The sequence below is a fragment of the Rhinichthys klamathensis genome, unplaced genomic scaffold (genome assembly GCF_029890125.1).
Source record: "Rhinichthys klamathensis goyatoka isolate OS25496 unplaced genomic scaffold, OSU_Roscu_1.1 h1tg000008l_1, whole genome shotgun sequence".
Lineage (NCBI taxonomy): Eukaryota > Metazoa > Chordata > Actinopteri > Cypriniformes > Leuciscidae > Rhinichthys > Rhinichthys klamathensis.
In genome coordinates, this window is record NW_026606561.1 from 1,109,121 (window position 1) to 1,128,543 (window position 19,423).

Sequence of the window (19,423 nt, forward strand, 5' to 3'; positions counted from 1 at the left end):
TAGATTTCTGTTTAATGAGTGCATATCTAATTAGATTGACTCATTTGCACATTTTGCATAACATTTCAGAAAACAGTTGTCTTAATGTAAGTTTAGTGTTTCTTGTGTTTAATCAACTGGGGAAGTATGTTATCGCCTCTTGCCTTAAATAAGAATAATAGGCTGTACAATTAATCAGATAAATAATCACAATTATATCATACATGGATATTTGTGTATTTTCTTATTTTTACATTTAGATTACCTTTGCCATCGTCTAATAGTCACTTAAAAGTTCATCTTTAAAAACACTATAGTAATTAATAATACTGTTAAATGTAATCTTTAGCAAATCTCAAAATAAATATAAATGTTTTCATACACATTATAATGTCGTGATTTCACACGTAGCATTTAAAACAACGCATTACAATTTTTTGTTTATTTTATTTTAAATTGATTTAGTTAAGTAGTAGAATTATATGGAATAGTGGCCATGTATTAGTCATCGACCAGTATTTTAAATATGGGAGCATCCTTAATAATTATGACTGCCACGATTACCCAAAAGTGAGCAGTGTTTACTACTTATTGATTTGTATTTTTTCCATCTCCCAATTTACAAAATTTTTGCAGCACTTGAGCATTTCAACCAATCACAGACCTTTTGTCCATTGCACATTAATCTAGGCCTATCAGTAACACACAGTCGTAAAGACTGAGTTTTAAGCAGTCTTATCTATAGACCTTATTCGCAAACACCGGAAGTAGCTAACCGCGGCCATATTGTTGACATGACATCTGTCCTGCTGTCTATGGTCCTGCTGCCCCTTACCGCGCGCAGATTTGAGTTGAGGGGAGCAGTAGCCTGGCTTCATCTCGTCGGTATCAAGAGAAGATAATGCTATTATTTGATGTGGGTCCACACCAATCAAGCTTAAATAAAGATCCGTCCGTATTGCCAGCCGTAACTTATCCGGATATTTATAACTATCTCGTACAGGATCCGTAACGTATACAAACTACAATTTCCCTCAACAAGGAAAGATAATGAACGACACTCGTCTCATTCGTGGAGGTGGAAAAACAAGTTCTTTGTGACATGCAAGATTTGTTGTATTAAAATGTAAATACAAAAGAAAAGGCACGAGAGTCGGTTGTTTTTGTCAATTTTAAGTTTTCATTTAAAATGTTTGCGATTTTAATATAAGTACATGGTTACATATTTGACCACTTGCTTGAGCAACTTAATATATAGAAGTAATGCATGGAATAATTGGCTTACGTTGTTGAAATAGTGAGTATGTGTTAAAATAAAAATAGTGAGCACCGGGGTGTTTGTGGTACAGCCGCGGATCAGTTACGCACTGCAAACGCAGCATATAAGTATTGCGCGTCCTGCTTCTGTCCCGTATACGCACCGCACACGCATTGCACACGGATTATGTGTGAAACCTGTGGTAAAATGATGGGAACAGACTTTTCTGTTGGGAGTTGGCTGAAACTTTAGCCTATTTATCCTAGCTAGCCTCTCCTGCGCTGGCTCAACTCTCTCTCCTTCCCTTCAAGTTTTCTGACAGTCGGTAACTTATCGCATAAAAACTAACTCCGGGGTTCTTATTGCTGTTGTTAGAACAGCCGTGTATTACACAACACACCATCACGCTGTTTAAAAAAAAAAATACAGTGATAATACCATGGATAATGCCGACGCTGCCTCGCTTGTCAATTGACAGACTGACAGTTGCCGTGGTTTCTATGTCAACAATATGGCCGCCGCAAACATTGATGACGCAGATCGAATAACATCTATAGATGGTTTAATAACCCAATTGAAAAGAGGCATTAAAAAACAGTCAGAGAAGGATTAGTGGCATTAAAACCTAACTGAAAAGTAATGTTAATTTGCGATTATTTTGGATCTGCTGTACAGTGTTGTCATGCTCATTTTGTAAAGCAGATGGTGTTTCCCAATAACACCAATGCAAGCAACATAATAGTAGAACCCATCCATTATAATGAACACAGTGTAGACCGAGTGAAAATAAGAGATATATTTTGCAGTGCATACAGCTTCAATGATTATAGTGTTTGTGAGAGTCCGGAGCTGATGTGGACAGTCAGTGTGCCGAAACTGGGCTGCAAGGCTCCAACAGTCGCATGAAATCTGCTGTGACAGCTTCGTTGATTGTAATGAAGTGGGTCATATTGCTCACTTTTGTTGTATAATTTATTAAATACTTGACTAACAGTTTTGTTTTTAAGTGGGTCAGTGGGAAGTTGACCGCTGTCTTTTTCAGTGATTGCACAAATGATGCGTGTGTGTGGGTGTTGTTTTTGTGACCTCTGCTAGTGGTTTAGTCCTCCTACATGTAGCTCTGACCCAGTCTGACCGCATCACTGTGGAGAGGACTGTGGTAACTGACTGTGTTTACAGAAGTCATTGTGAACACGTTTCTCTCTCGCTCAGTCACACAAACACAAGTGTACGTTCACAGAAATCAATAAGAGCTTTTACAGCTGCACATGTCTAGTGTTTAGCTCTGAGAGCAGTTCTTTATGTTCTTAACTACTAATTATTTTTGTCTATTAGAGTTTTTGTTGGTGATAATCTGCAAATTGACAAATATGTCTAACTGTAATAGGCTATGGGCCAGATTTACTATTCGGGACAAAGTAGCGCGAGAGCTCAAAACCAAAAAAGCGCCGATGGGAGTGGAAAGTTCTGCGCGTGATCCACTGAAGATGCGCACCTTAGAACACAGACACAGCCAGATCATTTCCATAATGGCCTACGCAATCTACCAAGAACTGTGCAAATTAACGTCTGGTTTAAGACATGCTTTTTTGGGGGGCGTTAGGTACTGGCGCAAATACTAGTAAATTGACTAGCCTAAACCTTAGTAAATCACCTTGAATGATATACTCTCCTCTCATAAATGTTGTATCTGAAAGGGAAACTCCTATAAATGCATATGCAATAAGGTCAGTCACAAAAATAACCCTGTCCACACCTTTTCAGCGCTAGTTTTCACTGCGTGTCTTTAGTAAATCCTGACAGTAGTTTTTTAACGCCAAAAGAGGGTTTGCGCTGGCGGAAGCTGTTCGTAAATCTGGCCTTTTGAAAAATGTCATGTTTATTTGTATAGTGATTTTCACAATACATATACAACACCGTACAAAAGTTTGGGGGTCGTTAAGACTTTTTTTTATTCATACTTTTATTCAGCATGCACTCATTAAATTGATCAAAAGTGCTAGTAAGGACGTTTATTTTTTTTAAATCGATTTCTATTTCATATAAAATGCTGTCTTTTAGAACTATTTATCAGAAATTCCTGGAAAAAAAGCATCACAGTTTCCACAAAAATATTAACAACTTATTTCAACTGGTTTGAATGGTAGCGTATGTGCATTTAACTGAAATTTGCTCAAATGTGTTCAATGGTAATAGTTGCTGACTCACAGCTGATTTACAAAGCTAGCAAGATTAATGGCATTGAAACTTAGAGACACTTTAGCAAGTAAATGAGATTTGTACAGTATATCTCTCTCTGGGTTATATGTTGCAGAATTACCCATCCTTAAACACCATATAAAGACATGTTGGTTCGTTTTACATGTCAGTCAGATATCATCGTCCTTTATAAGTGAGTGGTTCTTAGCCAGAATAAGCTGCAGTGTGGACAATACTTTGTTCTGATTCTTTATTCTGTAAAAAACTATATGCAAAGTGGATCTACTGGGCAGCATTAATTAAATTGAAATGTTTTTTGTTTTACCTCTCACTTTTTGTAGCCTTTATTCCTCTACTGTCTCTCTCTCCCCTCTACTCTCTCTCACTCTCATTGGCCTTTATTATGCTTCTGCTGAATGCTCTTTATCAGAGCGAGGGGGCTGCTCTATAAAGGTGGATTGCCAGGCAACAGAAGGTCAACCTCCTGTTTAAATGGTCACAATGCCTGCAGTTTGAGAACAGAATAAACAAATCCGTGTGAAATATGCTCATTATAGCTCGTAAGGACAGTCAGTGATGGAGAACACCTTCACATCTCCTCATAGGGGCTTTTGTTACAGTCCTTGATGAATTTGTTCAATTTAGACACACTAACAGAATGTAAAAGCAGAAATGTGGACCCTATATTTTATTTTTATTTTTTTTGTTAAAGCACATTTTTACTGAATTCTTTACTTCAAAAAGTTGTGCAGTTGTGAAAGTTGCCGTTTTGCAGTCGGGATACATTTGTATGTGAAGTGTGTGGGTGTATGTAAACAGTGCTTAGTATGCCAATTCCAAAATAACCAGGTTTTATTTTTCAGTTTGCCATGACGTGATTAAAAAGATTGCTTTAACTGCCCCTATATGCAATTTTAAAGGTTCCTAATTTTCTTTTGAAAGTCTCCTACAGTCACTTTACATCCATCCAAGTTCGAAAAACACTTTCATTTTCTCTTAATATACATTGCAGCAATGATCTCTTTTCTCATAATGTCTGAAACGGTTCGATAAAGGATTCAGTCTCTCTGAACCCCTTCTTTTCCGAGAGCCTGCTCTGCTCTGATTGGTCAGATGGCCCAGTCTGTTGTGATTGGTCTACCTCTTACAGTGCGTGTTGGAAACTATAAGCTCATTACCGTACATTGATTTCAGCTCCAGATCTTCCTCAGCACTTGCTATACAGTGATGCAAACAGTAACGATGGCGTCGGTTTTAGCGTATTAATTCAAACTTAAGTCCTCATCCTTTGGAAGTGCATGCAAAGTGGATTAGCTTTCGCAGCGCAGAAAACAGCGTCTTATCGAAATATCGCCAACACTAACCAAACTCCTCCAGGCTTCAGCTATCTACACTGTTTGAGGGCAACGTCTAAGTAGACGTTGTTCTCAGGCAGCCAATGAAGAACATTGGCGGGCATTATGCAAATGTGTTACAAACATACATAGGTTTGTGCAGGAAGTAAGACTGGAATTACTCACGACTCATTTCAGGCATTTCAGAATTGGTTCTTTCTTTCAGGAGACAATAACTTCATTTATTGTGCATTTTGCATTCACAAACAGCTATATTAAACACTACATGAAAGGTTATACCTCAAAAAGCATAATGGGGCACTTTAAGTGTTTGGTAAGCAATTTTGTCATATGACTAATAATGATAACATTTGCAATGTTTCATAGTAACACTTTAATAGATCATAAAAAAAAACATTTTCCTATCTGCTCTGAATAAATAATTATATTTATTAGGGGTAGTTTATGATATAATTGGTTGGTTATTTTTAAATCAGCTAGACTCTTGTTACTAGTTTGTATGCACTCCTTAGGCTACTGTCCAAAGTGTCGTCTGATAATTGGGGTCCTTCAGGGATGGCTGTTTTATTGATCGCCTGAATGCTTGACCAGCATCAGTACAGCTCCTGTAATGAGCTAGCCTGGTTAAAACCAGACCATTATCAGTTGTAACTGAGTTATGGTCTGGCAAAGCGTCATAGACAAATCATTTCCAGAGGGGCGTCACCAACGGACGTCGCGGATAGACCTAAAACCAATCAGAGCGATGAAGGAGATGACGTATGCAGAGCGGCGGAGAAACATCTCCGAGTGTTGTTCTTTGCTCGGTTTTTAACAAAAAGGAAACGCTCAAATCGCTTATAACAGACGCGATAGCTGATTCGAACGAGTGATGTTCGACGGCGGCATCCATCTTTGTAATGTAGGCTACAAAATCTGCTTCAAAATCCCAGCGCTGTCGTCATCGTGTAAACCCGCCCCAACGTTTCTGATTAGTGCCTCGATTTCGACGGATTGGAAATGAGCTTGAATGAGCTCTTTGCCAGACTAACTTTCACAGCAAATCTAAATTTGCCGGAAGTTGTCTGGGTTTTCCCAGGCTAGTAATGAGCAGAAAATTACTGTACCTATCAGAGACATGGGGAGACAATCAGAAATTGGGCTATTTAGCAAAAAGGAAACATTCAGAAGTTATTCAAAATTGATTTGGAATAATAATTACAATTGAGCTAAAATTGGAACCTGATTGACATTTACTGAAGGAAATAGCAGTCCTTGCAAGGCAGAAACAAAATTGTGTTTAAGTTATAGTTTGAGAAATATCAATGAAGTGATGCCTTTAAAAACACTGTATTGATACTGGTCTACCTTTGGGCACTTTTGATGCCAAAAATGTGTCATTTGATTTAATAGCATAGCTTACCTGGCAATACCAAACTCTGCTACTTCGCTTTGCTTCGTAGACAGAGTCTGGCATGGCATAATTGAAAAGTGTTTTCTTTCTCGGGGGGTGTGGGGCGGCGGCGCTTGTCTGAAGTATAAAGTCATTGGTTACCCGTAAGCCAATCACATAACGTCTGGTTATGACATGTGTTATTCGCCAGCTCAGCCGCATCAAACTTCCACTGTAAACACATGTATGATGCGAAAACGAAACCATCGAGTGAAATACCGGAGTGAACATGGCTGACCGAGTTTTGCTGCCTCCTTAACCTGATCCTCCATGAGTGCAACCAAGGGGGACACAATCACAACTATCGCCTTGTCGGCCTTCGGCCTGCCCAGTTTCTCGCTGACGATCGGTAATAGTTGATAAATTAAACTTTTCCCAAAACCTGTCGGGAGTAGGGCCACAACATCACCTCCATTCAAAATGTTTAACAAAACTCTTCTTGTTCGGGCTTCAGTTTGCAAATGCCGGGAATATTCTCCACAACAGAGCGAATTGTATCCCGTGTCTCCATATCCGCGGTCGTTTTCGATTTCCCCAATCTTAAACTCGGTGCTTAGCGTCTACGTCACGGCCCTCTGTTCGTTGATTGGCCGGCTGTTATCAGGCCGGAGGAAAACTGAGAGACATGTCGATGTCTCAGACTGAGTACAGAAGCGAACTGAAATTGAGCGGAAGTACAAAGTCTGACATAGTCAGGCTATAGTTTACCAGCTTTATGCCGAATGTCACATGAACAAACTGGTCTCATTGCATTCGCTTGTCTGAGAAAGTGTTAACGGCAGTACGAACTGACTGTGATATCTATGGACTTTTAAAGTAATCAGCTAACCTAGATAGTTCCTTTTATTGTTGGGGTTTCATTCGATATAAATATCTGTGAGAAAAATAAAAATAAATAAAAATAAAGTGAGAAAAATAAAAATAAAACAACTTTTTGATATCAGTCTGCAATGGACATCGGTTATGCTCGTTTTTACTCGCTCCTTTGAAGGCATCTTGAGTAAAATGGCTCTATATTTAACAAAGGACATGCAAAAGACCCAAACCAGAAGCAAAGCGGACTGTTTTACAGAATACAGAAGTATGTTGCGCATAACACACATTAAGTACTCTTTGCGTAATTTGGTAAAATTCCAGCTTGATTAGACATGCCTCACCATAAAAAATTTTCTGTTCACAAAGCTTGACAAAATTGGTGGTTGTGACAGAAATGACAACGCAATATACACTCACCGGCCACTTTATTAGGTACCCCATGCTAGTAACGGGTTGGACCCCCTTTTGCCTTCAGAACTGCCTCAATTCTTCGTGGCATAGATTCAACAAGGTGCTGGAAGCATTCCTCAGGGAGTTTGGTCCATATTGACATGATGGCATCACACAGTTGCCGCAGATTTGTCGGCTGCACATCCATGATGCGAATCTCCCGTTCCACCACATCCCAAAGATGCTCTATTGGGTTGAGATCTGGTGACTGTGGAGGCCATTTTAGTACAGTGAACTCATTGTCATGTTCAAGAAACCAATTTGAAATGATTAGAGCTTTGTGACATGGTGGAAGTAGCCATCAGAGGATGGGTACATGGTGGCCATAAAGGGATGGACATGGTCAGAAACAATGCTCAGGTAGGCCGTGGCATTTAAACGATGCCCAATTGGCACTAAGGGGCCTAAAGTGTGCCAGGAAAACATCCCCCACACCATTACACCACCACCACCAGCCTGCACAGTGGTAACAAGGCATGATGGTTCCATGTTCTCATTCTGTTTACGCCAAATTCTGACTCTAACATCTGAATGTCTCAACAGAAATCGAGACTCATCAGACCAGGCAACATTTTTCCAGTCTTCAACTGTTCAATTTTGGTGAGCTCTTGCAAATTGTAGCCTCTTTTTCCTATTTGTAGTGGAGATGAGTGGTACCCGGTGGGGTCTTCTGCTGTTGTAGCCCATCCGCCTCAAGGTTGTGCGTGTTGTGGCTTCACAAATGCTTTGCTGCATACCTCGGTTGTAACGAGTGGTTATTTCAGTCACTGTTGCCCTTCTATCAGCTCGAACCAGTCTGGCCATTCTCCTCTGACCTCTGGCATCAACAAGGCATTTCCGCCCACAGAACTGCCGCTCACTGGATGTTTTTTTCTTTTTCGGACCATTCTCTGTAAACCCTAGAGATGGTTGTGCGTGAAAATCCCAGTAGATTAGCAGTTTCTGAAATACTCAGACCAGCCCTTCTGGCACCAACAATCATGCCACGTTCAAAGTCACTCAAATCACCTTTCTTCCCCATACTGATGCTCGGTTTGAACTGCAGGAGATTGTCTTGACCATGTCTACATGCCTAAATGCACTGAGTTGCCGCCATGTGATTGGCTGCTTAGAAATTAAGTGTTAACGAGCAGTTGGACAGGTGTACCTAATAAAGTGGCCGGTGAGTGTATATAAGTTTATTGAATAGGATGAATAAACCCTTTGAGATTAACCATCTTGTTTTCGAGGGGGTCCTAATTTACAATACAACACAGAACAAGGGACAAATCAAACACATTACAATGAAATTATAAAACTAATAATAACACAATCTCACGGCTAATTCGTACAACCTCACTCGTACGAATTCGTACACTTTGTCTAAACCACAGTGATGGGTAGGTTTAGGGGCGGGGTCAGGGGTAGGTAATTTGTACGAATTGGGCAACTCATAATTTCCTTTGATTTAGCAAATATTTTACAAATTCGTACAAGTGAGATCATATGAATTCGTACGAATTAGCCACCTTGTTAATTTGCCGTGAGACCGGGTTGGAAATGACAACCATCAGACAGTCATAATTTGTATAAGAATTTCACTCGAATTCATACTTTAAAGGTGCCCTAGAATTTGAAATTGAATTTATCTTAGCATAGTTAAATAACAAGAGTTCAGTACATAGACATGACATACAGTGAGTCTCAAACACCATTGTTTTCTCCTTTTTATTTAAATCTCGTTTTTGAAAACACCCCTGAAAAATAGGCGAATCTCCACATAACACCGACTGTGACGCAACAGTCGGGATCATTAATATGTACGCCTCCATTTGAATATGCCAGCCCATGTTCAATGCCAGGCAGAACTGCGCAGCCGAATCATCGGAAGTTCTGCAGATGAAGAGACAAGCGAGGATCATAGGGAAAATGGCAGATCATGGAAACAAATGTTATGTTCCTGGCTGTGCAGGGGATGTGAGGACTTTTCTTACCCAATCCACAGAAAAGAAATGTCAACAGGCGTGGTGGATGTTTATCTGTAATCGGAGACCGCAACAGTTTAATTCGAAGTTGTTAGTTTGCTCTGCCCATTTCACCACGGACTTATTTTCTCTCAGCGTCTCATACTGAAGAAGGGGGGAATTCCAACTATATTCCCGCAAGCGGTAAACTAGTGATTTTATTATCGATAATTTACACTGTGTTATCTAGATCCAGCGCAAGATCCTAGTACAGTAACAAATAGCAAACTCCAAGTAACGAGCATACATAACTAAATAGGCTAGTATGACAAAGTATTTACGCTGAGGTTAATATTTCTTGCCTGTGTTGTCATATAAATCTGCAAAATAATATTATAGATACATATGTAAATTTCCTTTTGTCAAATAATTTTACTTTCGTCTATTTCATCAACAACACGTCAGGGGCTAACTACGTTAGTTTAGTTGCTCACAGATAATGTTAGCTCACTCGATCCTTCTAGCTAACGTCACATTCTCCACCACAGAAGTTGAAGCTATTTATTTGACAAGGCATCTAACGTTAGTCCATTTGTTAAAATTTGAAATTTTTGACAACTGACGTATGATTATTTTTGCACGCTTTTATTTCAGAGTGTGTGAAGTGAAACAGAGCAGAGCAGAACTCCCCATTACTATTCATGACCCTTCCAAATAAGGTAAAAACAGACCATTTCATTTTAGGGCCAGTTTCTAGAGTTGAAAATGGACCTGTAAAACATTTTAAATGCCCTTAAATAAGCCACATACCCTCTATGTAGATATCAGAGACAAAATTAAAATATTATTTCAACACATTCTAGGGCACCTTTAATAATATATTTTCATATTTTAGGGTTTCTGGATAAAACAATAAAATCTATACAGGAAGCACTGAAAATCATTTTAATGTGACCTTTATTTAACTAAATGTTAAATGTTAAACTAACACAAGCAATATAGACAGATGGATATGGAAATTTTATATGATCTAAATTATTGTGCGAGTGTGTGAGAGGTCATGCATGGTTAGTGTGCATCTTTCCCATCAGATGCTGATCAGTTCCCACCTAGTCTGAGTCATAACCTCTTTCTCCCTGTCTGTCTTTCCTACCATAACACCACAATGCTGAATCAACTTACAATCAGTGAAGCTGCAAGTCACGCCAACGAGGCTTTGGAGTCTAAATCTGATAAATGAAAACAGTGACCTCTGTAATCCCTAGTTAAATCTGAATCACTAGCTTTAAATACCCAGTGGTTGGAATCAACAAGTTTCAGTTTTTTTTTTTTTTAAACGACCAGTGCATTTAACATTTAACCAAATACAAGTGAAAGCTTTCCTTTCTTACATTTTTTTTTTTTGTTTCTTTTTAAATAATTTTTTAGTCATTGGAAATGAGCACCCTCCCAATGTGGCTTAAGTATAGCAAAGTCTACAGCACATGCAGTTTTGGTTACTGTACATAGCAAATGATAGTATCTAAAGACATTCTTTCCTACTGACTTTTATAAGTGAAACCAGGTTGTGACCAGTGGGACTTACAGGTCACCCAGGGAGAGATTGATGGAAAGAATAAATCAAACGGTAGTCTGATAGGTGGAAGAAACCCAAGGATAAAATAAAATGATTGAAGGGGAAAAAATCCCATACTGGTTTGGTTGCTCCCGAGCGCAAATGCTTTTAAAGAGTGCTCGCAGGTGTTTTGACTCTTGTCGTTTTTTTTTTTAGCTTTTAGAGTCGCGTTTGAGAGCTTTCCCAGTGCGAGCAAACCAGACGATGTGGCACGCTCTCGAGAGATTTGTAGTTTTGCTTTTCTGTCTGATATACACAGGTTGTTGAGACAGTTTGGTCTATTTCAGTAAAATTGTAAATAGTGCAGCTATTTTAGTGCCCTGTTTATGAGCTCTGTAAGATAAACAAGTGTTTATTTTAGGGGTCCAACACGTGCAGCGGGATTAACAGTGATAAACAGCAATCCAGAGAGCTGGTGCACTGCTCTTTCCATCTCTCTTTCCATCTTAATACACATGAATAATATGTATTACGCATCTCTCTTAAATATATTATACTCTTGTTTTAGTGAATCGCTTTGTTAATTTCAGTGGAATGATTCAGAAGCCTGATTAACCAGTTCATTTGAGCAATCACAAATATTGTTCCTAGAAGTAGGTGTTAGTTACTTTACATCATCTTGTTTGAAGCAAAGTAAATAATAATGGTGGTTTTCTGTGTATGTTTATTTTAGGCTATATGTATATTAGGGCTGCCAATAGATAAAAAAAATGGAATCCCGAATAATCACACTCTTTTGTGCGATTAATCGCATACTTATTGTGAAATTAAGTATACACCATTTATTGTGTTTAACTTGTTCATTTTGTCATCATTTGCTATATCCAGCGAAGTAAACCATCAGATTGAAGGGTGATTCTCACAAAACTGTATTTTCTGCAAGCTTTTTTAAAGGTTATTTCCAAAAAAGGACACTTGGAGACTCCAAAGGGACACCAAATAGCCAAAGTCAGTAAGAAGTCCATATAATTCTTACATTTATGCACACCAAAGCACCCATGAAAAAAAAAAAAATCAGAATTTACTGTGTATGTGTATAATGCAACAGCAAAGAGCTTGTTTACATTTTAGACAAGTCATGTTGCGATACCGAACAATATAACGGACTCACGCGTGCTTACTGTATGACTCCTACGTCACCGCAATCGTCTTAACCTTGATTGCAATCCTAATCCATCAAAACTTTACTAGCGAGACGCTGGTTTGCTTTATCCACCCAACAAACGTAGTTATCTGCATTTAGGTTTCTCATGATAACTTTGAAATTCTTTTTCGTAAAATGAATCTTCTGTCTTCAAGTCTTTGTTGAAGTTTTGTGAGGGATTCCTGCTGATTGGTGACTAACTGGCAAGTCTACCTTACACCCTTTCTCTCACACGCAGAGACAAACATAACATTCACAAAGACACACAACAACCTTTCCTACACCAGAAAGTTGTGAGAGAAGCTGATCCCTGCACAGCAGGAAACCTGTGAACATGAAGGCTGAACTTGACTCTTAGAGAGCAAACAGGTCTTGCCTGGAGAACGTTTGAGAAGTTTCAGAGATGGTGATTCAGCCTGTAATCACTTTGGATGATGACAGTTATACTCTCAGACTGTTATTGAGCATGCCAGGATGATGATTGTGAGCTGATAACTTTATTGCCATGAAAGAGAGTTGTGACAGAGGGTGATTTTTGTTCTTGGTCTTGTGGCTGCTAATGAGATCATGTCTGTTTTGCGTATGAATGTTGTTTTCCAGCACACACATAAAGCTGTTTGTTTTTCATTTCAGAGCTGGCAAAATACTGTTTGAAATAAATTTTAAATAAACAAATATGTTTGCTGGCTTGGATGAAGTGATTTTTTGGATTTATTGGATTATTTCCTCATGGAGGAGAAAAGAGTGCAGGGTGAGAGAGAGAGAATTATGGGAGTTTGGACAAATCTATGTTTTCGCATGTACATCTGTACTTATAGAAACTGATGGGCAGATCGATTCAAATATTAATACTTTAAACACTGATACTGCTGTATTGAGAGGACCGATCTTCACATAAAAAATATTATATTATATGATATTATATTATGGCCTTTTTAATGTTTATAATTTTATATTTTTACACATTTTATCCTCATAAATATCCTCATTCAAATTATCAGCAGTACATCTATTGGTATTCTTGGTATCAGATTTAATTGAATTGTAATAATATTTCTTGAACAATAGTACATTTAAAATTATATTAATACATGCCAATATCAATAAATGAAAGCAAAAAGACTTTTTAATGTTAACAATGTACTTTTAGATCTACACATTCCCTGCCCTTTATCGTTAGCTTTCAGCTAATGATAACAGTGTAACTCGTTGCCATTTTTACATTTGTTCTGCAGAATTTCCCACAAAATCCGAGCAGAAAATGTGAAAGTAATTTGCAGATTTCTTCTGGGCATTCTTCTGAGTGTATGCTGTAAGGACCATCGAGTCTCATTCTCTATTGTTTCAGAGTTGACAAGCCTTCAGTGTCATCCACACCTCACAAAACACGCAAGGCCTTCTCCTCTACCAGAACAATCACTTTTATTCTCACCAAGGATAGACCGCTCATTGTCTATTGTTCTGTGTAATAACAAACGCATTAGGCCGCATAATTAGTTGCTTAAGGTGTCTTGAGAATGTCCGAGAGCCTGCAATATTGTCACAATGGAATTGGTGGAAAGTTTGATTGGAGTGTTAATTTGCTTTGGTGTGTGTATGGATTTGTGTTTTTAGATGGCAGAACCCTCTTCCTTGTTTCAAGAGACCCTTTACTCCTGTGGTCATGTGAATAAATATGACTAAAGTGAAAAATACACTCACATGAGGCGATACAAGACATGAGTTTAGAAAAAGCTACTCAAGTTACTTAGCAAACTGACTTCAAAATTCACTTTTGAGCTTTGACTGTGTTTAATTTATGTTGCATAACAAAATGTGAAAGTTTCTTCAAGTAAACTTAACCACAGAGCTTGTTCGCTCATAAATCGTAACTGCTTTTCTAAAAACCCATAGTAAATTCATGAGGGAATCCCGTGGCGAATTAGCCTTCGGGCTGGCCTACAAATTGCCATCATGACTGAACAGCTCTATAGAGAGGGGAAAACGTTGAGCTGCAGGGAGTTTAAGAAGGGTAAAAAAAAAAGAGAGACAAAGACTAATGATAAAGAGAGAGAGAGATGTATGTAAAGGAAATTGAAGACAGAGACAGGGTGATTGCAGGCAAAAGAAAAGAGATATTACAGAGCTACAAAACATTTCACCTTGACAGGATCAGGCAAGGTAAGTGCTGAAGTCAGCAGCACAGAGGAATTCTGGGTAATGGGAGGAGGCGAGGTTTTAATGTGATATAAAGATACATGCTGCATTCACCCAATTCGTATACTATCCGTCTTAAAGAGTATTCAAAATAGAATAGTGCGTCCCAAATCGTAGTATGTTGAAATGAGTATTCCAAAGATACCCACATGGTCTTCTTTTTTCGGTTCGAATCTGAAGTGCAGATCTTACGGCTTGCACTGCCTACAACCCATGGCACCTTGGACGAGGATTCGATCAGAAATACAAACACGAATAGAAAATGTTAAAAACCACAAACATGGCAGATGTGCGAGATCGACGGTTAAGACAAGAGGTTTAATAATAATAATCAGCATCTAACCAGATGAAAAGATATTTATTCAGTGTTATCCACATTATATATTACATTGAATGTGGAGGATTTTAACTGTGACCAGATGATTGACAGGCCAGTTTAAACGGTGACAGGATGAACCAAAGCTTGCCTATACTATTCTGCTACACACTTCTTAAAACAGTACATTAGGGCACAGTATAAATAGGTGAATTGGGACTCAGCAAAAATCTTGTCACACACACACACGCCAAGAAAGACTCAATCTCTCACATTTATATCTGTCTATTTAACTTCCTGACAAGACACTGTTGACTCAACAATGAGACACCATGTCGGACATGTGACTGTACTGTTGTTGCTCTCTCTCACGATCTCTCACTCTCTTTCTTTTCCAGCTCTTACAGAAGCTGATGTATCCACAACGCCAGTAAAGGTCTCTTCCCAGGACTCGCCCATCACCCAGAAAAACCCTTCATCTGATGCGTCTCTTTCCACGGCCAGCTTCATCATCATCATCCTCGCTCTGGGGCTGCAGTGGCCCTTCATCTGAAAGGCCACCACCACATACACACACAAAGATCATATGCACACGGGTGAACATCATAAAGAAATGTCAGGCTCTTATTCCCCCCAAAAATCAAAAGAAAAAAATAAAATATATATTGCATAACTAAAATGATGCATTTCGCAAATTTGGCATTGTATTTATTTAATTCAAAATTAAATACGGACAGTTTAAGCAAAAAGTGAGAGTTTTATTCATTCTCATAACTGTCATACAACAAAGAAAATCATGTATATATACAGTCATGATCAGAATTATTGGCACCCTCAGTAAATATGATCAAAGAAAGCTGTAAAAATAAGCTGCATTGTTTATCCTTTTTATCTTTTAATCAAAAAATTCTCAAAAATACAACCTTTCATTGAAGTAAAACAATTGAAAGTGGGGGGAAATTATATTATGAAATAAATGTTTTTGCCAATAATTCTGACCATGACTAATACAAATATATATTATATATGTACACTGTATATATTAGCATTTTTTGCACCACACTAGGCTTCTAAGAATAGGAGGATATTGTTTAAATGTGGCTAATATATATACATATACATTTATGTTTTTTGTTGCAACTTTAGCATGCTACTAAGTTTATTTTATTTTATACTATTTTATTATTTTTTTGTATTACAGTAGTAGGCTACTAAGAATTGTTGAATTGGAGTTAATTGTCATGGTCATGTTAATTGCCAATACTGTCATAATGCAAAAAGAAAGACAGAGTAGTAATAATAATAAGCATTATGGTCTTAATCCAAAATCTAATTTCTTATTTCCTTCTTTTGATTTTGGGGTGACAGACACGTGACCTGGGCATTTCCTGACAGTTCATATGACGTTCCCTACACTGTATCCCTAAAAAAATTCACATTTCAATGTTGTTTTATGATGTTCCCAGCCTTCTGTGACAGCCCCATTTTTGTGGAAGACTCAGGCAGGGAGACTAGCAGTGCTCTCTGGGGTTTAAGTGTTAACACTTTCCACAGACTTATTGTATCAGAACTGTTATCATCACCGACTGGGACTGTGGAATGCATGACAAAATATGTGCATCTGTGGAAACGTCGCTCATGACCACACAACAAAAAAGAAAACAGAAATTGTCTGCACTCTGCACAATAAGCAAGGGATATTACCACCACACACAGAGCATTATTGAATGAAACTATGAATATGCACATTTAGTATGTATATAGTTTGAACTGGCGCTGAATTTATAGGACAACGAATGTTTATCTAAAGTATCACACATTTTTATTTTTTTTATTTCATGAGCTCTAACTGAAGCCCACACAATTATATTTACACAAATCTTACAGCATATTGGAAATGTTCTGGGGCTTTGCCATTACCCGTTTGCACGACTTCCATGGCTTTAAAGGGCTCGAAACATCCCTTAAATACTTAACACATTTTTTTGAAATCCTGCATTTACCTCCCCAGTACTCCACCTTTCTAAAAAAAACACACACTTTAACTTAATGCTGTACATTTATTAAACATATTTGATATATACTCTGTCATTTGGAGTATACTCGGTCAGTTTTATGCAATTGCACTAAACTAGCTTTAAAAATGTTTTGTTTTTTACCCCCAATAGTTTAATGCAGGTTTGCGTGAATGTTCTGTCATGTTTAATGAAAAAAAAAGAGAAAAAGGCTGTTAAAACCCCCACAGATATGCAGAATGCCTTTCTTTTATAAATAATGAACTTAAAGCAAAGCAATGCAAGAGGTTTAGAGATGCCAAATGTTTTCTATAATAGCTTCTTTAGCAATGTGTTCATAGCAACATAAAAAACAAATATTTCCTATTGTATGTTAACTTTTTAAGAGTCAGTATTAAAACATTGCTTTAGTTCTTACACAGAAGCAAAGAGGGTCTAATGAGTCTCCGAACATTTTTTATGTTAAGCTTTTGTTTCTGATTGCACATGAATTGCTACTTTTGATTTCTCTCATATCTCTCTGATGTTGGTTCTATAATGTTTTTATATGAACGTTCACAAATCTTCATACATTCTTAAACATTTGCAAACCAACCATTCAACCTCAAATAACACAGATACACCCAGGGTGCGAATTATGCAGGGTCTTGATCCCTATAGGCTTGATGATGACCCCACAAATTTGAGCAAATAAGGGTCCGGGGCTCTACCTGAAGAGATAACTATTGCAACACAATGAGCGGTTTCCATTAGGTCCAATATTGGGTTGTACTTTGACAAATCATAAGTCATGTCATTATTTATCTTTTGATCATAACATCACATATCACAAATGTAAACTTTTAAGCCTAATTGAACCTAAAATTCTGCCATTTATTTAATCACATTCACCCTCAGGATATTGATCAAAAATGTACCTTTTGTTTTTAGCAAAAGAAAGTAAGTCATTCTGTCAGGTTTTCTGCAAGGACTCAAGTGCAGGACAATGGGTATTTAATGATGATAAAATAAAACAAAACAGACAACAAAAACTACTGTACCCCGAGGGGGAAAACAAGACAGACTTGACCAAAAACACGGTGTTGGAATGACATGAGGGTGAGTAAATAATGACAGAATTAATTTTTTTGGGTAAATTGTTCCTTTAATATCGCACTCTAAATATCTATAGCAATTACTTTTCATAAAAAAAAAAAAAAAAAGTTAAAGGTCATTGTATAATTCGCACCCTGAATAGAGTTACGTGCGAATACAAAACCGATGTTTTTACGCCGCTGCAGTACAACTGTCATTTTTGTGTATGGCTGTCGAATGGATTGATTACAGTTTGTTTGATGTGTTTTATTTGTTTGTTCATGTTTTGGTTGGTACAGTTGAACACGTACGGCTCGGTGAATGAAGCTACTGAAAAACTCAGATATACACACGCATATAAAAAGTTGGTTAAACAGCTAATAAACTGATCATTTCAGAAAATTTCACGTTAAAAGAAAGTATCCGTTTCTCAACACTTTTACACCATGTCTACACCAGACGTGAGCGGAGTGACGCGACCGAAGCAAGTAGAATCCATTATTCTCAGTGATGCTGAGCTGTCTAAACTGGATGTGACGCGACACGACAAATTCCTGACTAAATGTCCGGTTTTGACATGGTGTGTGAGTCTCCAGGTTTGACTAAACTTTCAGTCAAAGAAACAGCTTTAGTTTTGAGAGCATCTAAATGGGAGCTTTAAAAAGTCATTGAATTATTCAAAAACAAAATAAATGGTAAATGTTAACGTACCTGTCTCTGGCCTTCTGAAAGGGCATTGTTGTTTCTAAAGAAGACTTTTTTCTGTCTTTTTTTATCTCAGTGGATCTGTATCATTCATGAAGATATGGTTATGGTTAAGTTATGTTGACCTAGTCCCCCTCATATTGTTCCAAACCCCCACAATCTTGGAAGAAAATGTTCTATATAGAACCTTAAAGGGTTTTGTCAGGTGCTTCATATATAGAACCTTTTAGGGGTTCCCATCATGGGATCATTTTATTGATTTTAGTTTTCATTCATTTTTAATTTAATTATTTTATGAATCAAACTCGTGAACATTTTATTACACTCAGAATAACCCTTTTTGACAAAAATTGAGTCAACAACCCCATTGAACCTTTTTTTTTTTTCTAAAAGTGTGTTATGGTCAGCAAGTATGGTAACATACTGTATTATATGGACTGGTTTAATTATGTTTTTATTTTTCATTTAAAGATTTGGAACATTATGGTAAGTAAATAATGACAGAATGTTCACATTTGGGTGAACTTTTCCTTTAAAGCCACACTGTTTTCTGTCACAAGGTTCATTTCTCTAATCCATCACACAGATACACACATTCTATTCAAGACATGCTTCTGATTAAAAAGGCCAAAATCCATTGACAAGGTGGTTTGAACTAGTCAATAGAATATTTTTCGAAATGGGGAAAACCAAATGTTTTCTTTTTTAACCAATTCTTTCCTAAAAAGACCATCCTCGATAAACAGTCTGTACTGTTAAAATACTGTAATGTCTATTTTTAGATGAAATATTGCAGATGGATAGCACAGTTTATATCTTTCTTTCAATGGACCTCATCATAGTGAATGTACAAAGTCATGAATTGCTGCAGAGCTTTTACTTGTCATCTATCTGGAGAACCAGATGCTTTTATGGAACCTAAGACC

The 19,423-nt window shown here is 37.6% G+C and overlaps 1 protein-coding gene across 2 annotated transcripts in view; it reads left to right on the top strand.

Moving 5' to 3' along the window:
- The window catches only part of gpc5c (glypican 5c), a 145,592-nt gene extending 129,064 nt beyond the window's left edge, over positions 1-16,528 (top strand). For both annotated transcript variants that reach the window (XM_056260411.1, XM_056260418.1), the window contains one exon: positions 15,102-16,528. In XM_056260411.1, coding sequence (XP_056116386.1) covers positions 15,102-15,256 — 155 coding nt within the window. In that variant the 3' untranslated portion in view covers positions 15,257-16,528. The remainder of the gene's footprint in view (positions 1-15,101) is intronic.
- Positions 16,529-19,423: the final 2,895 nt, after the last annotated feature.